The sequence below is a fragment of the Pollicipes pollicipes genome, unplaced genomic scaffold, assembly GCF_011947565.3.
Source record: "Pollicipes pollicipes isolate AB1234 unplaced genomic scaffold, Ppol_2.1 Scaffold_5724;HRSCAF=6776_pilon_pilon_pilon, whole genome shotgun sequence".
Taxonomy (NCBI): domain Eukaryota; kingdom Metazoa; phylum Arthropoda; class Thecostraca; order Pollicipedomorpha; family Pollicipedidae; genus Pollicipes; species Pollicipes pollicipes.
This window is the reverse complement of record NW_023596746.1, coordinates 31,243,450-31,266,241: the sequence shown is the minus strand read 5'-3', so window position 1 is coordinate 31,266,241 and position 22,792 is coordinate 31,243,450. Positions and strand designations below refer to the sequence as shown.

Sequence of the window (22,792 nt, the reverse complement as noted above, 5' to 3'; positions counted from 1 at the left end):
GACGTGACCTTACGCCCTTGTCTTTGGTCTGCTAGGTCGGGTTTGGTCCAGTTTAGTCTGATCCGACCCAGTCCGATTCTGTACGGTTTATTTTGGCCCATTCACGTCTGAGCTGGTCCCGAGCCGGCTGTCTTGTCTCTGGTCCTAGTCCTTTCTTGTTCTTTAATCTCTCCTGTACCATTATATCCGTCTCTGCTCCCAGTACAGTCCGGTTCCGCCCCTGGTCCGTAGTGTCCTGCTCTTGCCGCGCTAAGCACGGTCTGGTCCAAACTTGTCATGGAGGTCTGACTGTTTCCGCCTGTTACTACACAGACCTGTTCCCGCTGCCTTCCAGGTCTGCCCTTCCTGTCTGTCAGTAATCCGGCCAGGTCAGGCCTCTCGGCGCTCGTGACCTGCACGTGCTGTACTCCGTTAACCGCCGCTGGGTCGTGAGCAGTGGCGCAGGCAGGCAGGGGTGGCAAAACGAGCCCGTCCTCCCTAGGTTTCGAAAGGCCTTCCGTGCCCCTCAGGACCCACGATGAAAGGCCCAATAGGAGAGCCATATTTGAGGGCCCGGAGGGGCCCGAAAGGCCAGCCGAGCGTCGTATTCAGGATCCGGCCCCCAGGGCCGTGCACTTCAATGCCATCCAGAGGGCCCTGCGCGCTGATCATGGGTCCCATGAGTCGATAAGTGCCTATATGCCGGTCAGACACCACCAATAACACACAGTCAGCTCCGTGTCAACATGGGCCGGAGGGCCCATTCCCCAAGCAGGGACCAAGCACGCGCCAGCGATTTACATGGGACGGGTGCCCAGTGTCTATCAGGGCCCCGCAGCGCCTAACAGGGGACCTTTGTTGGCAAGGGGCTCCGAGTAGGCCAGAGGCACTCTCGAGGAGACCTGGTGAACCTGGAGGGCTCACCGAGACCGGCAACCAAGGGCCCGATTGGAGCTTAAGTACACGAAGGGCTGGTTGGGTCTTATTCAGGGGCTCCAGTCTGCGGACACGGGCTTCAAATGGCAGTCAGGGAGCCATTGCGCCGATCGGGGACCCCCTGAGTCGATATGAGCCTACATGTCGATCGGACATCACAAGTATCGCACAGCCAGCTGCGTATCGACATGAGCCTGAGAGCCCCGTCCCAATCAGCTATAAAGCCGAGGCCAGCAATTTAAACTGATCGGGGCCCTTGTATCTGTCAGGGCCCCGCAGCACCTAACAGTAGGGTTCTGGTTTGCAAGCGGCTCGAGCCGAATAAGGGCAGTGTTCGATGAGGCCCGAAGAGGAGCCCGGGCGGCCCAACGGAACTGACGATTAAGGGCTCGATTGGACGGCATCTTGAACAACTGGCTGTAGATAACGTAGAATCACGGCCCGTGTGGCCTTGGCCTAAAATATCAGTCAGAGGTCCTCTTGCACCGTTTGAGACCCCTGAGGCAATGAAAGCTGTCTCGGTCGGCCAAACACCACGAGCACCGAACATTTGGTTCCCTGTCAGTCTGAAACCCTGAGGAGCCATTTCCCAAGCAAGAGCAAGGCCGGCGCCACGACTTGCCTTGGTCTGGTTCCCCGAAACAATGACTGATGCCCCTGTGTCGGTCAGGAGCCCACAGTGCCTAACAGGGAGTCATGTGTCGGCTAGCGGCCCCAATTCTGTCACGGGTTTGTTTGAGGAGGTCCGAGGGGGGGGGGGACGCAAAGGGCACATCGTGACCAAATATGAAGGGCCTGACTGGAAGACTGAAGCGCCCGAAGGGCTGCCTGAGGGTCAGAGGGTCACATTAAGGACCCCGTTCGTAGGGCCATGCTCTGAAATGTCAGTTAGAGGGTCTCTTGTACCGATTCAGTACCCCTGAGACGGAGCGTTTCTCTATTTCGGCCATAGGTTGCCAGCAATGAACAGTCGGCTCAGTATCGGTGTTTTTGTTTTTTGTTTTGGATTAGAGCCCTTTCGGCCAGAAATGATCATTTCATGGCATATGGGATGAAGGAAAATGGTTAACGGGGGAGCAGACTAGCATGCCCCTGGGGGGGGCCAACCACCGAGCTTTAACCGCGCATGCGCGCTGGGTATCTGGTCGAGGTCTCCTTTCCCACCGGCCTCTCGGCCCGCTCCTGGCTGACGCACGCAGCCTGCCCCGGGTGTGCGGGGTGCCGCGAGGATTGCAGGATAAAGCAAGACAGGGATGAGAGGGACGGATGCCGTGTTGGTCTGAGCTCTTGGGGCGCATTTCCCAAGCAGGGGCAGGGTCGGGCTCGCGATTTGCTTTGGTCTGGGCCTTTTAAAGCAATGGTTGGGCTCCTGTATTATTTCAGGCCCCGTTGCTCATTTACTCAACAGGGACATGAACGGGACTCCGAATGACAGGGGACCTCTCGCGTTGGTTGGGGTCCTCTGATAACGAAAGCGAACATTATAACTTATGTTGAGCGTTCACGTTGAGACAATGGAAGGGTCTTGTGCCTGTCAGGGCCACCAGTTCTGAACGGTGGGCCCTCCAACGCAATTCCAGTATGGGCCCGTTAAGCTAAACTGGAATATGTGCGCCAATTATTGGACCACCTGCGGTGAACAGGGATGTTGTTGCGCCAGTGAGGGTTTCTGCGTCGATCCGGGGCCAACTGTGCTGCTTAGAAGGCCCCCCACGTAGGGAAAGGACCAATGTAATATGATGTCTCTCTAAGGGCCTCCGGATCGGCCAGGGGATGCCGCCCCATGTCGCAAAAATGACAGCAGGAAGGCGCCCCGCGGTGGAACGAAATGGCGCTTCAGCTCCTGACCGGGAACAATAATGCGCCCCTAGTGTTCTACTCAAGAGGCCCCTGCCCGGAGAGAAATAAGGGGTCTCATTAGTGTCGCAAAGAATGGGCCGAAATGAGTTAAAAAAACGAACAAGACCATCCCATATTGGCTTCAGAACGTATGCCTTTTGCAGACTCGATTAGTGAAGCAAATTACATCAAAAGATTTGATCTTGCGCGCCCGAGGTCTCGGAAGCGAGAACAGCGATGGATGGGTTGCATCTCTTTAAAACCGAACGGCGTTGGCCACTGCAAGTAACACCACGCACTCCGCGCGAGAACGACCGTCGTGAAATAATTTTTCCGAATGTCCCTCAAGATTAACTCTTAATTCGTAATTAATTAGTTCATATATTAAAGAAAAGCTGTACATACCTTGTTTACGACTTCGAGGCTGCCCTCTGGGCGGCCAAACAGTGACAGCCACACGAAAAATAGAGATTCTGCCTTCACCCTTCCAGATCCACCACCAGATTCCAGCCAGCACCACATCGCAATGCTGTAAATACCAATCCGCTCTTAACATCATTCTAAAAATCGCACCGGTGAAATATATGCCCGGACTACCTTCTAAGTGCACGATTCGAGGTCTTAAAACTTTCAAAGGCACTTTTTTCCGATGCGTCATCTTTTTGTCCGCCCATTGGCCACAGCTTAGTGTAAGCCACGGAACCGACGTCGCGCGGTCTACGGAGACTGCACCGCCTGGAGTCGAGGTTTTTGTCTGAGATTTGCGAGCGCGCATGTTCAAAACAACGTGCGTAATTTGCATCATTAATCGATTCTAAATGAGTATTGAATATTCATAGAAAAACATGTATTGGCCAAGTTAATTCAAGTTCTTGACACGTCCCGGTCTAAAATATACATTCGCGGGGTCCCTAATGTATGTATAACTCAAATGGGCGATGCTTTGTACAGATCGCAATGCTCTGCGCTGTGAGAAGGATGATAGACAGTGCATCACACGACAGACATGGCAGTAAGCATGGGCGGCTAAAGCGAAGGAGGGCGGCACATAGGAAACCGCCCTCAAACGGCCCCTTGTCCTTATCACTCCCTTACACCGCCTCTTACTTTCGTTTGGCAGCTCAACTTTGTCTAAATCACATTTACAGGTTAAACGCTCCATAGAAAAGCCCCTTTGGTTGATGCTCATAGAGTCATGCTTGTGTGCGGAAAGTTTGTCAGGGTTGGGTGCGTTGGACAAAAAGTACTCGTAACGCCAAAACTTTGCATGGATTGAATCTTGAAAGGTAGAATGTTCGGCGGGAAATGGTCATCGGGAAATACTCGCCGGGGAATTCTCGGGGCAGGCGGGTATCGTAAATATTTGTGCGCAAACAATTCTGTATGGAATAGGTCACCTGTATTTATTCGTACGTAAATATTCGTCAGGGAGACACCTCGTTTGCTTAGGTACGTACGCAGATTTTCATGTACATGTTCATTATGGAAAGAGCGCAACTGCTCGTGCACAAATGTTGGTCAGGAATAACGTTTGCTTGAAAAAAGTCAGTTCGCAAAAATTGGAACATAAATTTATTGATTGTTCGCACACGGATGTTTGTCCAGGATAGAGTTCGTTTGTCAAACATGTGCATTAAAAGGCTTCTATGCAGATCCGTACCGTGAATTGTCATGCAGAGCCACACACTTGGTATTGGCTTTCGGATGAGCTACCACTGCGAATGTGACCACATTTTCGTCAAAGCGTTCACATAGCGACGCACAGGCGCCTCAAGTAGCACATTTCAATTCGCATTGGTGCATGCTGTCGTTTGATATGTCCAGTGCCGTCTGATCTGCTAACACTACATAGCATGTAATGTATGTCGTTTGGCCTCTCATGACGTAAAGCATGGCCACACAAGCGTCGAAAGGTAGCGCTACAGCATGAATACATAACTTTACGTTGAGAGCTGGTTGAGGTCAATGTATGGAACCTGTATTTTGCAGAACAAACTTGCAGATCTGTTCCAAAATGACTGGGCCCCGTAACGTTTTTGGAAGGTCAAAGTTCGCTTTTCATTTGAAGTTGCGCAATAATTAATGACATGTTGGCTTATTCTGGTTAGTTATTAGTGACACCACATGTTCTTACCAACTTTTGTGTACGCTTTATGAGGCAAACTTTGTACGTTGTCAGCATTTGCGTATGAACAAGTATTCCAACAACTCAGTACTTTAGCTTGCGAACTCTTCTTTCTGAACCTTTGTCCCGATGACCTTTTGTCCTTACGAATATACTGCATATGCGCTTACTAGCATACGGCCATTTGTCTCCGAGCCTTTGTGTATATACTCTGGCACACGTACCTCCGCCATATAAGCCTCTCGTACCTTCGTTTACGAAAAATTAGATACGTGCTTTACGCGTATGTACATTTCTCAAGCGAATATTTGGCCTAAAACCATGTCATGGATCAAGTACTGTGTCTTCGCCCAATCTAAGGTTGCCCTGGCCTTCATTCTCGTACTTCGCCCAGGCTATCCCTCTCCTTTGGTCGACGTCCTGCTCCCTTTCTCCGGCACAACCACATCTGTCTTTTCTTCGTCCACCACCCGTGCCGGCCATCCAGCACCATCGCCCGTTTCGCGGACACCACCCTCGGCCCTCCCTCGCTGTCACGGACTCCACCCCGGCCCTCCCCCACTCACCGGTCGAGGGTGCAGCAGGCCCCCTCCGGAGCCCATCTGCCAGGCGGCGGCCGCCGTCCGGCCGGCCGGCCAGCCGCGGCGCGAGAGCTCAGTAAGCGACGCGCGACGGTCGGGTGCAGACATGGTGCGGACGCTGCTGCTCTGGTTATGCGCGGCGCTGGCGGCGGCGGGCGGCGCGGCGGCGGCGGCGGTCGGCGCGGCGGCCGACCCGGAGCTGCGGCAGATGCTGGCGACGCTGGCGGCGCGGGTGGACTCGCTGGAGAAGGGCCGGCTTCAGGACCGGGAGACGGTGTCGCGGCTGGAGACGCGGCTCGGCGCCGAGGCCGAGCCTGACCGGCTGCGGCACGGCCTGACGCAGATGAGGGCCGAGCTGCAGCAGCTAGCGGACCACATTCGCGCTCAGGCCACGGTCGGCGACAGCCTGGTGGAGATGCGCTCAGAGATTGACGGAATCAGGTGAGCGCGAGAGCTGGCCCGCCCGGTGCATAGGGGCCGAGGTTTTTGGGTCGGAGTGGGAGGGAGTGCTCCGGTGCCCAAGTTCGACTACTGTTGGGGCAAGTAGAGATGACGCCAGTGTCAGCTGTAAGGTGTCTTTGATGGGCTTAAATGGATTGGAGTCGAACATGGAGGCTACTCCTGCTGACCATTGAACTATACTTTTATAAGTAAAACTGATAATTGAACCAAGGGCCTCTCACCAAAGGTGAATTAACGAACAGAATGAGTTTGAAGCCCAGGAGCAGACATTTCATCAGGTCTACAGACGGTACGCAGATTTGCGAAGAAATATTTCTTGTTCATGAAATGTTACGCTGGCGTGCAGGCTTCTTCCGTGTGCTAAATCAGGCCTGTCAGCAGCTAACTAAACGAGTCGATTGATGTATGAACAAATCGTGGTGCTCGTAAATACGTTATCTTGTTTGTAACTGATTTGAATTTCCAAAGCCGCATAACTATACCGGAGACTGATGATCGGGCATATTGCATGCATCTGGATTCCTTCATCATTTGTGAATGGCATATAACACTTACAATTCTCGAGGCGTGTTTCGGCGCGCAGAATGGTCGCATTCAAGAGGTTTGATGACATATGTTCTGGAATCAGATTAAGCGGATTGGACGCTGGCCCTGGGCTGTCGGTCGTTGAACATAATACCGCGGCTGCACTGAGAAAATGTCGCGCCTTTCGAGTGTGTTTCTTGCAAAGTCATGACCATGAAAATCATTTGGGTTTGTGTGAGTCTGCCCGAAACAACCTGTTCCTAAAACTATTGTTGAATTTTCGGTAGCCGTCGGGCGGGACATGGAACGCCGGGATCGCCGCATATGCATTATTAAACGTCCCACGTCCCTTCCTTTCAATGTATTCTGTGTGAACATGGCTTCGTAGTAAGAACCTAAGAAAAACGTAGGCTAGACTATACGTTTTCCTATGATTCTCCGCAATTTAAAACATATGTAAAGAAGGGCGGTGTTTTGAGTTGAAATGCCGCTTAAATGACTTATACTCTTCCGTAAGCGGGTGCTGCAGAACACACAAGATTCCGGACAACAGGTACAGTCGGCTTGCGCGTGCACACGGCAGACACACCTCCTCTGTTGGAGCGCGGTCCGTATCTGGCCGGCCCTCGTCCGAGTTTCCTGGCGTTATCTGTCACCAGCGTGTGTTCCACGATACCAGACAGGGTGACGATAGACTGGCGGCGACAGGGTGCGGAATGTTTGCAATAACGGTGCAAGCATCCTGCAACTATCAACGCTAGTTCCGAATGATGGCCTGCCAGATCCGGCGTGGAGCCGCGCGTCGGAGAGGTACGCAGGATGCGTACCTCTCCAACGTACTCCTCTAGGCTACGCGTGGTGCCGCCTGATGCGACGGGTCAGCTTCGCAAGGCGGTCTCAGAACCAAAAAACTGTCCGGCATATCGTCAAAAAAAAAAATGGTCAAGTTTTTCGAAATGCGGAGACGGCAAGAGAAAAATAAGACCGTGATGCTGGAGGTGGTGCCCAAAGCGGTGCAGGGTTATGCGTTTCTTTCAAACCCTATGGTAGTTAACATTTAAGCATATGAAGGCTAGATTGCGCTGCTTCGGTTTACACGCTTGGGCGAACTGTAGCATAGCAGTTGTATGGATACATTCGTCTGGTGCATCTAGCAAGCTGGTTAGCTATAAGCGAGTGCTTGGGCGTACGTTTTTGTGTGCCGCGCTGCTTACGTTGGTGTGTTATTGTGTGCTTAGATGTGTTGAACCCGGCTGCGTGCGCGTGCTGACTTATTGGGACACATACTTCGAACGCATTGATGTGCATAACTCGCGTGACATGTTCTGTTTGTCTGGTTCGCGCCGAGTTGTTCCGCTTTACTTTTTTATTAATGTTTCTATAATGTTGGCTGCATATTATTTGAAGGCGTTGTTTGGTTATTCAATGCTGTTCATGCCAAATGTTGCCATCATAATCGACCAACACTTTCATCTGATCATGCTACACCAGCCCGGCGCGTTACTGTCCAGTGGAGCAGCCAACATTTTCATTGATAACATTACCTTTGCCACTATGCGGCAGGATTTTTCCAGTTCGATTGCTATGATGCAATGCCACCCGCCGGTTTGAGCCACCATTTGTTATTGGCTAATCGATGAAATGATCACCGCACAGTGATCATGCTGCCTGCCCGACTTTTGGCGCATTCGTATAACGCGTGATGAATGAGCGGTTTAATTGCCCGAATCGTGTGAAAACCATAAGTTTACATGTCTTGGGCAAATCATGGCTAGACCCCAGCTAGAACTAGTTTTATGTTTCTTTGATAGCCTTGTCGGATTTGTTTTAGGTCGCACGAGGTAATCTTGATTGCCACTTCAGTATCTGGGACACTTTTCACGAATAAATGTGTCTTCGATGGATGTAATCTTCAAGGATTGCTAAATCATTTAGTTCTGAGTCATCGAACATGTCCGGACCTTGGGTTTTTCCAAGGTGGTGGTAAACATATAAATTTGCATAACTTTGCGTAATCGTGGTGCAAGCAAATCTAAAACTGAACCCCACGGCTTACGGAAACCCCTGCCAAGATTTTGCGTTGAGCCTTTCCATTTGTTCCTTTTGGCTCATTTGTGGATACTACCTGTGCGTCGTGTTCCATCAAGCATACACAATAGATATTTATTCGTGAAATGTCCATATGCAGCAACGGAGCGTATTTTACCGCGGTGACGACAATCTGCGTGAACCCTTGGCTGATCGACGCATGGCTCCACCAATGTTCGATTGGCCACTTCCGAGTTCGTCCGGCCTTACCGCGGCCATGGCGGCGGACTGACGCCGTGCTCCGCGTCTGGCGCGCTGACGGCGTCTTCGCTCGTGTCTTCACAGTCAGGAGATTCGCCGGTTGAAGGAAGCGAGCGAGGCGTCAGCAGCGAGGGTCGCCGACGACAACGGCTCCGAGCACACCGTGGTCGAGTGGCTCAAGGACATGGTCACAATGTTGAAGGGCCAGGTGGCCGACCTCGCCGAGAGCTTCAACGTGACGAGGCTGCTTCAGCTGCAGCAGGTCAGTGCGGTCCTTCGCCGCATCTTTGGGGTGTTGCTACCAACGAGGGTTGGTGACTACCAAGTATGCTGCTAGGCGTTTCCCGAGCTAGCGGTAACACGTGCTTCAGCGTTCGACATACTTCGGACGTTAACTGATTACAGGATAAGTGGCGTGTATATTAATGCTGATTCAATTCATGAATGGCTCAAGTTTGTGCTTAAGCTATCGGCGTGATGCTATGCTTGCATGTAATGTTTGGAGACTTCGATACTTTGGGATTAACGTTGATGGTCTGGTAAAATCGAATAAACTTTTATTCACCACTCGTGCGAGGATACTACAATCCACGAATGGGATTTAATCCTCTAAAACTGGTACCAGAGACCGGAGGACGGATCGCCATGATTCCGATTGTATGCTGAGTTACGTAAATTAAGATGTAGTGCAAACGTATTTTTGCTATGTGACTTTAACAATGCACATTTCCACATCTTATGTCGGTATTGTCATCGCATGGTGCACACCGCAAAACGTCAACGGAGGTTCAGGCTGATAATGCAGAGTTGAAATAATTTCCCGCTTGAACACCATTAAAGAACGTTTGTTTGCAATCAAGAGTTTGCTGTTATTGTAGTTTAAAACCCCATGTGCATCGCAGTGGAGTCGATGTTGCCATGTACGGATGCTTTTTTCACAGCTCGCTCCATTTGATAACGCAATTTTAAATATAAAAGGGAATAAGGGCCGGAACATGTCACGCAATCTGCAAGGGTGTACGTGTGGCTAACTTGACGGACAATGCAGGTAAGTCCGGATTGGTTCGTTGCCGACAACGCGTCTCTGACCGTGGAGCCGCACGCCGGGCGCGCGCGCACCAGCCGCTGACCCGAGCCGCTGTCCTGCAGAACAGCGAGGCCCGAAGTGCGCTGCTGGAAGGTGACGTGCGCACGCTGGAGGACTCGGTGCAGACGCTGCGCGCGCACCGCCGTGCCGACGGCAGTCAGCTGACGCAGCTGCGCGCCGACCTGGCCGAGCTGCTGGCCAAGTCGCAGGACCGTCACAACACGTACGCCCACCTGCTGGACGAGGTGGGTGCCGCGCGGGCCGGAGCAGCTGGACTCAGGCTGGGCGGACCGTTGGATCCACTGGAGCTCCCGCGTCCTCCACCGCGGTCTCTGCGGCGGACCGGGTGTGGCTGGAGGAGTCATTATCTCCCGCAGGACAGCGTGACATCTGAGGAGCTGCTGCTTAGTGTGGGATAGGCGTCATGGAGACGGAGTAGGGTCCTGAACTAGCCAGATCCACTTTTCTACTGGCCGATCTACAGTGCATATTGTCACATTTCTCACGGGGCCGGGGTGGGATACGATGAGACACATTACTACATAAAATTTAGCCCGTCCTGGCATGCCATCTTAAAGCCGTTGACACTACTGGGACACCTTTAGTAAATAACGGCGGGCATTGCAAGCACATGTTCCGAATCTGGACACTTGCTCAGTGTCTTTCACTTTAGGTTTGAAAAGAAACTGAACGTGTAGTGCATAGCATGGATTTTGAAAATAAATTATTTTTTACGTAGTTGAGGGTGATTTAGTATGCAGACAAAGCCTCCTCTATGTACCCCAAACAAGTACAAATTATTTAGGTTTTTGGACGGTGTATTTGCTTTGTTCGTAACAGAACGTAAGTCAAAACGTGCTTCGTCATTCGTATTTATCGCGTTTTAAATACCTTTACAAGAAACAGTAGCATTGTACCAGAAGGTGATCATTCACCGGCGACTTTCGCTGCCAGCAAATGGCAATTAGAATCGTCTTACAAAGTAATTATGCTAGAAGTTCTCCCACCATTACCCAAGCTGCTCAGGCCAGTAATTATTTCAATGAACGGGGGTTGGCGGCAAGGTGAGCCTTTTTTAATTCGCAAAATCATTTTACGACTTAAAAATATCCCGAAGGCCAAGGGCAACAACGCCGCCTGCACAAGCACGAAGGGCTGAGCTTGCGGTAAGGAGCCATGGCGACGGAAGGAGCAGTGAAGATTAGCACGGGGAAGGGAGCTCATGGACGTCAATCCTGTACAGCGACCCTGACCTTCTGACCTCTAGGCACGGCCCGCACAGCCTCGGTCATCGTGGGAGGGAGGGGAGGGAGGTCGGATGTCCCGTGGCCCAACCGTCACACCCACGGCTCGCCACATGGCCCTCACCCTTGAGATTCCGGCCAACCGCCGCTGCAACGTCGCAGCTCGCAGGGCGTAATTAGAAGTGTGAGGGCAATTACGTCGCGGAGTAAATACCGGCAGTGACGCACCGGAAACGGCCGCCTCGATTGTTCTGTCCCCGCGCCGGCGTGTACGTGCGGGGAGGTGCCGGCGCTGGGGCGTGCAGGTCGGCTACACGGCGTCGCGGCCGTGCCCCGCCGCTACGTTTGCCAGGCGCTCACGCCGGACTGGACCTCAGGCCAGCGTGTCGGGAGCTGCAGCCCGACAGCCTTTGTAACCCACCGCGTTGTCGAGTACGACAGCTCTGGCTTCTCCACGGGCTCGGTCGAATCGCTGCGCAGGCGAGGCAGGCGTCCGTCGCGCGTCCATCCCTGCTGGTTCGCTTGGCAGGCGCATGCGGGTTATGTCTGTGACAGCTGAACATGCCCGAGCGCGACGGAAGGAGGCGATAGGCTATCAGTCCGCACCGGACCGGGGCCGGCCATGAGCGGCTCCGTGACGGCGCACTTGGTGTACCGAGAAGACGTGGGAAAGCAGCGACGGGCATTGCCTGCCCTCACGTCACATGACGGTCCGCTCCTGTGTACGCCCGCCAGGCCGGTCTGAATTTGGTTTAAAGTGGTTTATATTTAGACCGCTGTGCACACTTCGGGGTGTTTGAAGAGCCCTGTTGTGCGCCCACGCGACAGCGGCGACGTGCCACTTGCGAAGTGGCTCCACCATATTCAGCCTCTGCGCACTCCCAACTGAGCTGACGCGCTCCGAGGCGGCCGCAGCCGCAGCGCGTAAGATGCAACCCGTGTTGCCGTCTGTCCGCGGCGCGCCGGCGCTAAGTAGCCGCTCACGCCGTCCGCTGGCGACAGATGCCCGGACACGGGGCCGTCGCCGTCAGCTGCCGCCCACCTGCCGGGATGCGGGCGCGGTCACGGAGTGCCGGGCCGTGCAAGCGTCCGAACGCGTCACCTGCCGGGAGACGGCACGGCCGTGCGGCAGATGCAGCGTCAGATTCGGCGGCGTGCCGGCTAATCCCGCAGCTGCCGGCCGCGACCCGGTGACGGGCAGCTGCCGGCGCGTCGTCGCTCGTCAGATCGCTCGACTCGCGGAACCGGCCGGATCTGCCCGGAGAGAGCGGCCCGGAGACGCGTCGGAGCGCCGCGCGCGCTCCGCCCGTCGCGCGGCCCGCGTGTGAGCCAACGCCCTCTGTAGCGGATGTCGCAGGCGCACCGTCGTTTGCAGCGACTGGAACGACGGCCGCCTCGCGTCATTTCTACTTTTGCGTTTCGCCAGCACCGCGAACTCATCCGCGCACGGCGGGAGCCATGGCAGGTCGAGCTCGCGCCCCTCGTCGGCTTTTTGCCCGGTGAATTATGTCAGCCTCGCGTCCGTCACGCGACTCCGGCCCACGCGGCCGACTCGGCGCATCAGAGGCGTGTCACGCGCGGCGGCAAAAACTGCACCAATAAGCGCGGGTCGACCTCGCACGAGGGTCGGAACACGGCGTCCCCCACCCTCCGCCCTCCCTCCCCCGGGGCACTTAGTTTGGGCCCAGGTGATGCGCGCGTGAAGCCGGCCATCCCGCGCGGCGAACGTCACGCTTCAATGCCCCATGTAAACAGTGTTCTGAAACGGCACGCGTTGTCCGCGAGACAGGATATTTTCCCGCTCCGAATGCCGGCGGTAATTGATGACGGTTGTGCCGGAAGCGGTATCCGTAAAGGCCGGGCTCCCCAGCCCCACTGCCGCCGTCGCCGTCGCCGTCACCGCCGTCGTCTACGGCGGAAATGTTGCGGCGGCGTCCGGCGGTCGGGCGGGCGCCGGGCGCGACCCAGGTGACCGCGTGACCAGCGCGGCGACCGCGGCTCCTGAGTCTGCGGTCGGCGGTCGGTCGGGAGCCGCGCCGCCGGCTGGCCTCGCTCGTGGGGCAGATGGACGCCGCACCGGGTGTCGGCGCCTGAGGCCGGCAGGTGGCGGCCGCCCGTCCGCGATCGCCAAACACCGATAACGTGCCCCGGCCGGGCAGGTGATGCGGGAGGGCGGCGCTGACGTCACGGTCACGTGACGGCGACTCCGGTGTCCCCGCCGGACGGCGCGGCTCCCCCGCGGGGCTCTAATTGGCGGCGGCCGGCGGCCAGCCCGCGGGGAACATGAGAGGGCCGGGGCAGCACGTGCACAGGGGACTCGTGGCACGTGCACATCACCGCGCTGCTCGGGTGTCAGCGATACCCGAGTGTCTGTAATTGTGGGTGCCAGTGACACCCGAGCAGTGCTCTCGCAGCAGATGACGCTAGGGTCCGTGAGTTCTTTGAGGCCCAGCCTTAAGCCAGGAACTGCAACGCGTGAGCTTGTGATGTGAATAACATCATTTGCTTACGGCAGGGGATGTGTAAGTGGCATGCACATTTTATCGTAGGAGATTAATGCACTTATTACTTAAGGAAGGATGCAACATTGTATTCAATGATTAAACAATTCCCGGCCGGACTGCCTCGCACACAACGGTGAACTGCCGCACACGACGCCGACAGGGAGAGACCCCCTACACGCCCGAGCAGCACCTCTTATACCCCTTCCAAGACTCATACCCGCAACACGACCTGCGTGCGACTGGCCGGCGCCGCCGTGTCCCACCCAGTCGGCGTGTCCACGGGGAAACGCACCGCCCCGAGCCCTGACCGTTCTCCTCACTCGGGCATGAATCATCGCCCTACCCGGTGTGCATGTTGACACACTGTCCCGGGGCACGATCTACCGCTACAAATATAGCCAACGTTGCATCTGCGAGTTGTGAATCATCTGAGCATCACACATTTGTCTTGAATTCAACTTATCACTTGAGTCTAAGCGTCAAGTCGTCGTAGGTTCCGCTCGACTGGGGCTGAGAGGTACAAGCCTGCCACTGACGTGCCCAAGTATCCACGTGAATTGAGACCAGCTCCCCAGCCTGCACTGCTGCTTAGAAGGGCAAATGCAGAGCAGCCGTCCGGATATAATGGTCTCCATTTGTCTTGCTTAGTCGTTTGTCTTGCTTAGTCGGACATGTCTGAGCCCGGAGATGATGAGCTAGTCTCGTGCAGTCTGGTTATTACGCTCCGATCCGCCAGCAGTCGCGCTGGATAAGTGATGCATTTCTTGGCTGACATCCACTTGCTTGCCCCGTCCTCCTCCGAACGAGACGGGGCCGCTGGACTGGCATCTTATGGGCCATGAGTTGCCTCAAGACGGCCATGATCCGAAGCAAACAGCCGAATTGGTCATTTTTTAAGTAAACGCAAACAGGACGTTTTTGATGCGAATGTATATATCGAATTTTTACCAAGACGATGTCAGGAACAGGCCGGGATGTCGTAACTGCGCGGTGCGCGCTGCTAGCTGCATATCAATGCGCATCACAAATCACCTGCCGACCTTCATTGGTTATTAATCCTCGCTGTCTGGCCCCATGGTCCCCGGACATCTCATTAGGAGCACAATGACGGCTGCGTTGGCCCTGACTGGCCACTGCTATCATAATGATTATCATTTCTCCCTCGGTGACCGCGTTTCACTCGCAAAACGTTTCACCGGCGTCTAGAAACTGCTCCACTAAAAACCACGCAGGAAGCTATATCCACATGCCGCACGCAAGAAAACAAAACGACCAAGCACATAATGGCCAGTTCCTGCCGGCACAATGGGCGCACGAGCGCACTTAAGGCGCGCCCTGTGCAAATAGTCGCCTACGCTCGACAGCTGGTGAGCCGGGCGCGCCGGCTCCGGACGAAGTGGCGGCCGAGTGGGGTCCGGCCGCCGGCGGCGCGCGCGGGCGTCGGACAATCGTCTCGTAAGGGTCGGCGGCGCCGGGCGAGCATTGTGTGGCAGCAGCCGCCTCGCTGGTGGGCTCATTACGGGCTGCGCTTAATTACCCAGCCGAGGGCGCCGCGGTCGCCGTGCAGGGGACACTGGCGCGCGCGCCGGAGATGTCCCGGGGTCGCCAGATGGCCCCCGGCCGGCCGCTGGTCCCGGCCATCTGTCGTGGCTCGGGTGCGCGCGCTACGACGGGCCCTGGGTCCCCGACCCCGACGAACAAACGCATGCTGGACTGTTTTATGGCACGGGCGGAGGGGTGCCAGTGTGCTCGACCCGACGCGACAGATGCCACGTCGCGGCGGACGGCGAGTCGACAGATGACTGAATGGGCCAATAGTCGGGGCAGGCAAACAGGATGCAGTGACAGTGGAACCGGCAATGATAATTAGTGGGTCATCGAGATCAGCGCAAAACCAACAAGAACAGCTTAACAGCCCTGAACTTTACAGTCATGCATCAATGTGCCTCAATGAGTAGCATGCCATAGTTGAACTGTTGCGTGTTACCATGCCAGGCATCGATGCATTCATACGACCTTACACCGATTAAACAATGGCCGAGCATTTCCGGCTTGCGCAGAAATATGGCCATCTCCTCAAGCGGTCGCGCACCAGACCACGTAGATCATCACGCTAATTGCGACAGCAGAACGAGCACGATTTCACATTTCACGGTGGAAAACTGCGGTCGTTCGGTGTCACTTCGGTGGGGCAGTCGGAGGGAGAGAGGGGGGCCGTCTCTTGACCGACAGTCTCACTGCGGTAGGGCGGTCGGAAGGAGAGGGAGGCCGTCTCTTGACTGACAGTCTCACTGTGGTGGGGCAGTCGGAGGAAGAGAGGGAGACTGTCCCCTAACTGGCGGTCTCACCCCGGTAGAGGTCTCCGGGTTGACATCTTGGCTGAATTTGGTCTCTGATCAGCGGACATCTGATGCCCACTTTGACTTTAATTAGTTCAACAGCCATCCGGACGTCTCTCATCAAGCTGAGATAATGAGATGTCGCGTCTGGCGGCTGATGAGCGTCAGTTATTTCACAGCGCGTTCAGAGCACCATAAAAACCCTCCAACCACCTGACAGACTGGCAGCTTCTCTTAAAAACTCGTTCTGAAATGAAAAAACTTCAAAACCGATCAGTTTCCCGCCCACGTCCAGGGAAAGAGTTGGCCGAACGCCACATGTCCCGGCCTGCCCTAATGGCCGAGCAGCTCGTCCCTCGCGCCGGGCACCGGTCATCCCCGGTTACCTGCTGACGCTCCCCCGGATACACAGCTGCCTCGCGGCCGCGCGCGCGACGGGGGTCACGTGACCGAAGAGCGGGCGCCCGCGACGGGCGCGGGGACAGCCTCTGAGCGGCGGCGGGTTCGTGCCCGAGCCCATTACGGCCGACACTCGTGCGCCGTCGGCGGCGCCGCGCTCCCCGGAGCATGCCGTGGCGCCTGCCGCCTCGCCGCGGGTCCTGTGGAGCGGACCGCTTCCGCTCGCCGACGTCCCACGCCGGGGCGCCACGGCGCCGCCCCTCGCCGGCCCCCCTCGCCGGCCGGCCGCTGAAAAGACGCGCGGCGCCGGGCGAGCGCCGACCGCAGAGGCCCGGAGTGGTGTCGCCGCACAATGCCGACACGCCGGCTCAGTGGCGGCCGAGTGGGGCGGCCAGCCCCCATCTGTCGCGCGGCCGGTGCGGGCAGGGCCGGGCCTTTGTGCGGCCGGCTGGCCGGCGACGGCCGTGTCCGATGCGGCCGAGAGACCCGCTAACTCGCCCGGGTGTGCGCCGTGGTTAGCCAGACTGAGCCGCCGCGCCCCGCACACGGGCAGCTGTCGTGCAGTCGCTTGCCGTGCGGCATCAAATTTCCGACCATAAAACAGCCTGGCCTAATTTTGTGTCTAATCTGCGGTTAAATTGGTTACCGGACCCCCGTTCCTGCATAGTTACGTCGACGAGTTATGCTCGACGGCCTAATTGCACGACCAGTGAGAACGGGACATATTAATCCGCAGTGAAATAGATCATGAGCTACGCAAAATTGCCTTCCTTCGCGCGACTCGGCCGCCGGGCTCGGGCATTACGGCCGACTGTGCGCGACACTCACCTGCGCCCCGTACTCAGCACGCTAATTTATGTCCGTCGTCCTGCGCCGCGCCCACCTCTTTCCCATACGTGGTTGGCCCGCGTACGCTGCAGGCCGGTGATTAACGCTGGTTGCGTAGCCGCAGGTGTAACGGCTGCGTGACGGACGGCGAGGGGTGACGCAGGCGTCGCGGCGCGGGGAGGCGGGAGGAGCCGGTGTCGGGGCGGAGACGAGTGTCGCCACGGACGGGCCGCGCTGCTCAGACGGCGGCCGAGCTCCAGTTTTTCCTTCAGATATGCCGGAATCAAGGTCGTGTCGATGAGAATCCGGTTCAGAAACGCGTAAGGGTAGCACTGAGGCTAACGAATCGCGCCGAGTGCTGGCACCAAACAGATCCTTTGTCGCGAGTTTGGTCCAGCTGGCGTGTCAGTCTCGTTTCGCTGAGGTTGCGACGTCTCGACACGGCAGTCTGCGGAATGTGTCATCGAAGATGGCTGAGGCCGTACGGGCACCGACATATCCAGGCGTGGGCGCTCATCGTGGCATGTATCCCCGGTTAGCCTTTGCGGGCCTGCAGCCTGCTCGGCTGTGTAGGTCGGACCGAAGCGGGGCACACGGCCCGGCCCGTGTCACGGCCCATGATATGTATTCTGACACCTGACACAGCCCGTGTGATGTCTTCCCGGTTAGTCAGTCTCTGCGAGTCTGCGGACTGCTCGGCTCGGTAGGTCGGACCGGAGCAGTGCGCTCGGCTCGACGTCCTGGCCACGTAGCTGAACCGAATCACAGGCCCATCCCACTGCTGGGAATACGGGTGGCTCTAAATCCGATTGACGTGGCTTGCACGCCGCCCAGTCCAGGTGGCCCCGAGCGGGTCTGCACTGATGCGGGCACGGAAGTTGTATTTGCAATCGTCCAATAAGTGAACGCAAAGGTAAACGTCGCCGTCTAGTCCACGACACCACGCTGCCATACAGCGCGGCGCCATGCCATGTTTCCCAACTTCATTCCCTTTCCCACCTCGAGAAAGCTATGAAGTCATCCGCTATCAGTTGGCGCCATGTCCAGAGCTTCCGAGCCGCGGTCGCCTCGGCGCAGTCGGGATGATCTCCGCGGTCACCTCGGCGCAGTCGGGCTGATCTCCGCGGCCGCCTCGGCACAGTCGGCTGATCTCTGCGGTCGCCTCGGCGCAGTCGGGCTGACCTCCGCGGTCGCCTCGGCGCAGTCGGGCTGATCTCCGCGGTCGCCCGGCGCAGTCGGCTGATCTCCGCGGTCGCCTCGGCGGTCGGGCTGATCTCCGCCGTCGCCTCGGCGCAGTCGGGCTGATCTCCGGTCGCCCGGGCAGTCCGCTGATCCGCGGTCGCCTCGGCACAGTCGGGCTGATCTCCGCGGTCGCCTCGGCGCAGTCGGGCTGATCTCCGCCGTCGCCTCGGCGCAGTCGGGCTGATCTCCGGTCGCCTCGGCACAGTCGGGCTGATCTCCGCGGTCGCCCGGCGCAGTCGGGCTGGTCTCCGCGGTCGCCCGGCGCAGTCGACTGATCTCCGCGGTCGCCTCGGCGCAGTCGGGCTGATCTCCGCGGTCGCCCTCGGCGCAGTCGGGCTCTCCGCGGTCGCTGAATCTCCGGTCGCCTCGGCGCAGTTCGTGCTGATCTCGCGCCGAGGGTCGCCTCGGCGCGGATCCGGCTGAATCTTCCGCGGCCGGCGCTACCTCGGAGAGAGCCGGCCGGGACAGGTGCGCGTTCCGCCCGTCTGGGTCCCGCGGGCGGCGGTGTGACCAGCTGCCGCCCGGCCGGACCCGTCCGGAGACGGCCCCTCGCGCCGGGGCCGACCGGCCAGGGGCAGGTGGTGGGCCCGCGCGCCGGTCCAGCTGATATGCAGTCCGCAGGCCTCGGGCCGGCCCGGCGCGCTCGCCGTCGAGGCTGACCCGGCCGCGGCGGCCGCGGGCGCCAGCAAGCGAGACCGGCAGCTGCCGCCCGGCCCCGATGGCGCCGACCCTCGCAACACGGCGGGCCCGCCGACAACACCGCCCGCGACCCGGACGGGACACGCGCGGAGCGGCCGTCCCGACCGGCGGAGGCAGTGACGTGTTGGGCTGTCACGGGGGAGGGTGCGCGTTACCGCCGCGCCTGGCTGGCTGACCTTGTGCGGGCTCGCCCCAGACGGCGGAACGACTGGACAACGCGCAGCGCAACATGCCTGCCGCAGCCATAGATGAGCGATTATTGATATGGACGAGATTTTCCATATGGGGTAATAGGAACGTTTGATGGCATTGTCGAACCCCCGAAATTCAAGTTGCATCTTCAATGCATCATGTACTTGAACTGAAATTTTTGGTCACTGCCATACCCGCGTAATTGATGCCAAAACTGATGAAAAAGGCTCACAAAAGGAAAATTTTGTGTCGTTACCCATCTCAACAGCGGCGGTCGACCTCTGGGATTCACTCGACTGGGCCTCTACCTCTGGAACGCCCGACATGCAAACCGAAGGAACCATAAGGTGGCTCCATGGCAGGTGCGGGTCCATCCCGCCGGCGGCCTGTTTACGCCAAACGTGGCCAAAAGCCCTGCGGGTTGCGGCTGATCAGGCTGCCAGAGCCGCTTTGAGCGAACCTGGCGGCGCAGAAAGACCCGAGCGCCCGCATTGTGGCGACCACAAAGCGGAGGGCTGGAATTCGGGTGTTTGGAGGTGGGGATTCTGGATCACGCTGGGTCCCCCGATTGGGCCACAAGGAGGGCTTCGAGGGCGCTGGAATTGGCCTGTGATTGAGCAAGCGTTCGGAACCAAGCGGGAAAACCACTCCACTGGGACAGCACCGCGCGAATGACGCCGGCTCGGAAGGAGCGACTGACGGCGGAGGAATGCCAGTCTCGCAAAGTTGCTTGGAGCCACAGCCAGACGTCCGCAGCTGCCGTTCCACCCGGTCAATACAAACAGGCTCAACAATGGCCTTTCACTTAGGACGGCCGGGCGGGGTTGGGCCCAGTAGGTCCGAAATTGTCCGCGGCCGGCCAGGCGCCGGCAGCTGAGTCCACACACCTTTGTGGCAGCGCGCGGACCCTGGCCGTCCCGGCTGCTCCCTATCGCAGCGCAAACAGTCTCACATCCTAACCAAACACGGGCTGAGAAAGACGGAGGTGCCACTCGCCGGGCCGGCCGTGCAGCGAGCGGCGGTGATTGGCGCCCGCCTGGCGGACGGCGGCGGGTTTGAACAGACTTCGCCCCGAGGCCACCCGTCTGCCAGCGGGGACGGCTGCCAGGCGGTGGGAGGAGGAGGAGGAGGAGAACGGTAATGATGATGGCGACTGGGGTGTGCCGCATCCACCGGGAAATGCTTTGTTTTTTGGAGGCGAGCATGCTAGGGGTACGTGGCGCCTCGCCGTTAGGTGCCGGGCGGGCTTCCGTCGAAGAAGAAAATCATTGCCGATCGCTCACAGCTGTAATTAACGACATGCTAGCGTTTGATGCATATCAGCGTCTCATAAGTGATTATAGGTGCTGAAGCCGCCTTGATGCCGAAGCCGCCTCAAACCCAAGTAATCAACAGCTGCGACACATTACAGCACTATTTTCTGGCATACCACACCGGGAAAAAGTGCCGTGAACGTGAATGTGCAGATATAAATAGTGCAGAGTGTATGAGAGCTTTACAAGTGGTGGTAGCAAAACATCCATGCGTTCGCTCAAGTGGAGTGCACGTTCTGTTTGTCGTGGGATTTGCCGATATCGTATCTTATCAAGCAGACTCGCGCACAACCAACCCTGTATTGGACACAGGGCTCAAGTCATCCAGGCAGACTGCATGTTCACCGGTCTGCAATGTCGACTGTGTCCGCCCCGAGCCCCAGACTTGACTGGCTCCCTCCCCCGCAGGTGGCGACACTGCGGAAAGAGCTGCTCCTCTCGCCTGCACCCAGCGCGACCGCCGCTTTGCCCCGCCACCACCGGCGGCGCCACCATCGCCGCCACAGGGGGCACGGCAGCGGCGGCCCGTTCCAACTGCACGCGCTCGAGCACGTGGTGGACGTCATCTACCGACAGCAGCTGCGGCTGGACGGCGAGCTGCGCGAGGCGCGCCGCAACGTGACGTCACAGCGCGAGCGGCAGCAGGCGACGGAGCGGCGTCAGGAGGAGCTGGCCGACCGGCTGGAGCAGGGCGAGCGCGCCCGACAGGAGCTAAGCTGGCAGCTTAACGTCACCGCCGGGTACGTGCTGCTGCACACGGCGCCTCTGCGGCGGCGTGGCGTCTCGCCGGAACCGGCACGGAAGGGCCCAGCAGATTTACAGCGCTGTGTGGCCTGTTGCACAGGAGCTTCGCCATCTGTCGGCAGCTGACTTGATTAATGCGTTTGTTGTTGCGGTTTGCCCTCGCGAGAGGTCAGCAGTTAATTTAGCTGCTGCATAAAACGCGTGTGGTGTTCTGTTTAGCACAGAGGCCAGAGGCGCAGTGGTGGAGTGGGCATAACTCCTGCCGTGTCCGTCCTAACCGGCCGCCCCGTCCCGAGCAGACGGGACACGATGCGGGACATCCAGACATCGACGCAGCAGCTGGTGCGGGAGGTGGAGGAGCTGGAGACCAAGCTGGACAGCCGGGTGGTGGAGATGCGCCACGACCTGGCGCGTCTCGATGTGAGCTACGACCAGCTGAACTCGGCTGTCCAGCAGGTCAAGGACGAGTACAAGGAGGTGCCGTCGCTGCGGAACAAGGTAGGTCAGGGCCAGGTCACCGAGAACAACTAGCATTGCTCATTGACATCTAGAATATACATGTATATATTCTTTCTAAATTATTGAAAAAATGCCGTCGTACACGTTCGACTGTTATATATATCTAGTACGGTAGATATCACGATCACGACCGCGGTCACGATACAAATGATTCAATACGGTGCAGCGTCAGTAGTCACACCGCAGGACCAGATTATATTACAATTGGTGTATCGTATTCCTTAGGCATTTATTACCACGAAGTGCGGGGCTTTTCCTTTCATGGGACTTAACGGCCTCTGCTTGCTCACTTTGGGGTGGACACTGTTACCGATACCGTCACCTTTTCCTGGCCGCACCGTCACACTGCCGCCCATGCCCTGCCGTCGTTGACCGCACGCCGTCCGCCAGGTGAAGCAGCAGCTGGCGACGCTGACGGAGCGGCAGGAGCTGGACCGCACCAGCCTGCTGACGCTGCAGAGTGACATGCTGTCGTACGCGCTCGACTGCTGCCGGCCGGCGGCGGGCGCCGGCGCGCCAGACGCCGCCCGGGGCGTCGGCGGCCGGGAGGCGTGAGACTGCCGCCGCGCCGCTTCCAGTGCCAGGGATGGTGTCACGGACGCAGCTCTGCTAGTCATCGTGTCAATTTGTGTGATCGCTGTACATACATAGGTGCTCATTGTCATATGCGAATCGAGGAAGATCAAAGCGGTTGTGACGTCGGAGATTGTGCACCATTGCCGTCTGTATGTGTGATCGCAGCCACAGGCGGCGCGGTAACCGACTGACGGCATTTGCGATGCGTGCGTGCGACTGCGGAACGTTTGTGATTAGGGATAAGATTTACTTACATGGGCGCTTGATCACATCTGCGTTGAAGTGTCGTGAGATGCCGCAGCGGCTTCACATATTTCTTGAGCTTGAGATAATGCGCCAGCCTTACTTTGATTTGATCCTGAGAGCGTAA

At 57.7% G+C, this 22,792-nt stretch overlaps 1 protein-coding gene across 1 annotated transcript; it reads left to right on the top strand.

Annotated features, from left to right (window-relative positions):
- Positions 1-5,803: 5,803 nt before the first annotated feature.
- LOC119102930 (protein scabrous-like) lies at positions 5,804-22,620 on the top strand. The gene is made up of 7 exons (XM_037226379.1): positions 5,804-5,901; positions 8,821-8,998; positions 9,886-9,950; positions 9,981-10,068; positions 20,992-21,323; positions 21,627-21,825; positions 22,237-22,620. Exons 1-7 carry the CDS (start codon positions 5,804-5,806, stop codon positions 22,399-22,401), a joined length of 1,125 nt encoding a protein of 374 aa, XP_037082274.1. The 3' UTR covers positions 22,402-22,620.
- Positions 22,621-22,792: the final 172 nt, after the last annotated feature.

Bases quoted from the DNA above. Each gene is read 5' to 3' on its own strand.
- LOC119102930 (XM_037226379.1), top strand. From the start codon at position 5,804: ATGAGGGCCGAGCTGCAGCAGCTAGCGGACCACATTCGCGCTCAGGCC. The intron at 21,324-21,626 runs GTACGTGCTGCT...CGTCCCGAGCAG, and splicing joins CAGCTTAACGTCACCGCCGG to ACGGGACACGATGCGGGACA. The intron at 21,826-22,236 runs GTAGGTCAGGGC...GCCGTCCGCCAG, and splicing joins TGCCGTCGCTGCGGAACAAG to GTGAAGCAGCAGCTGGCGAC.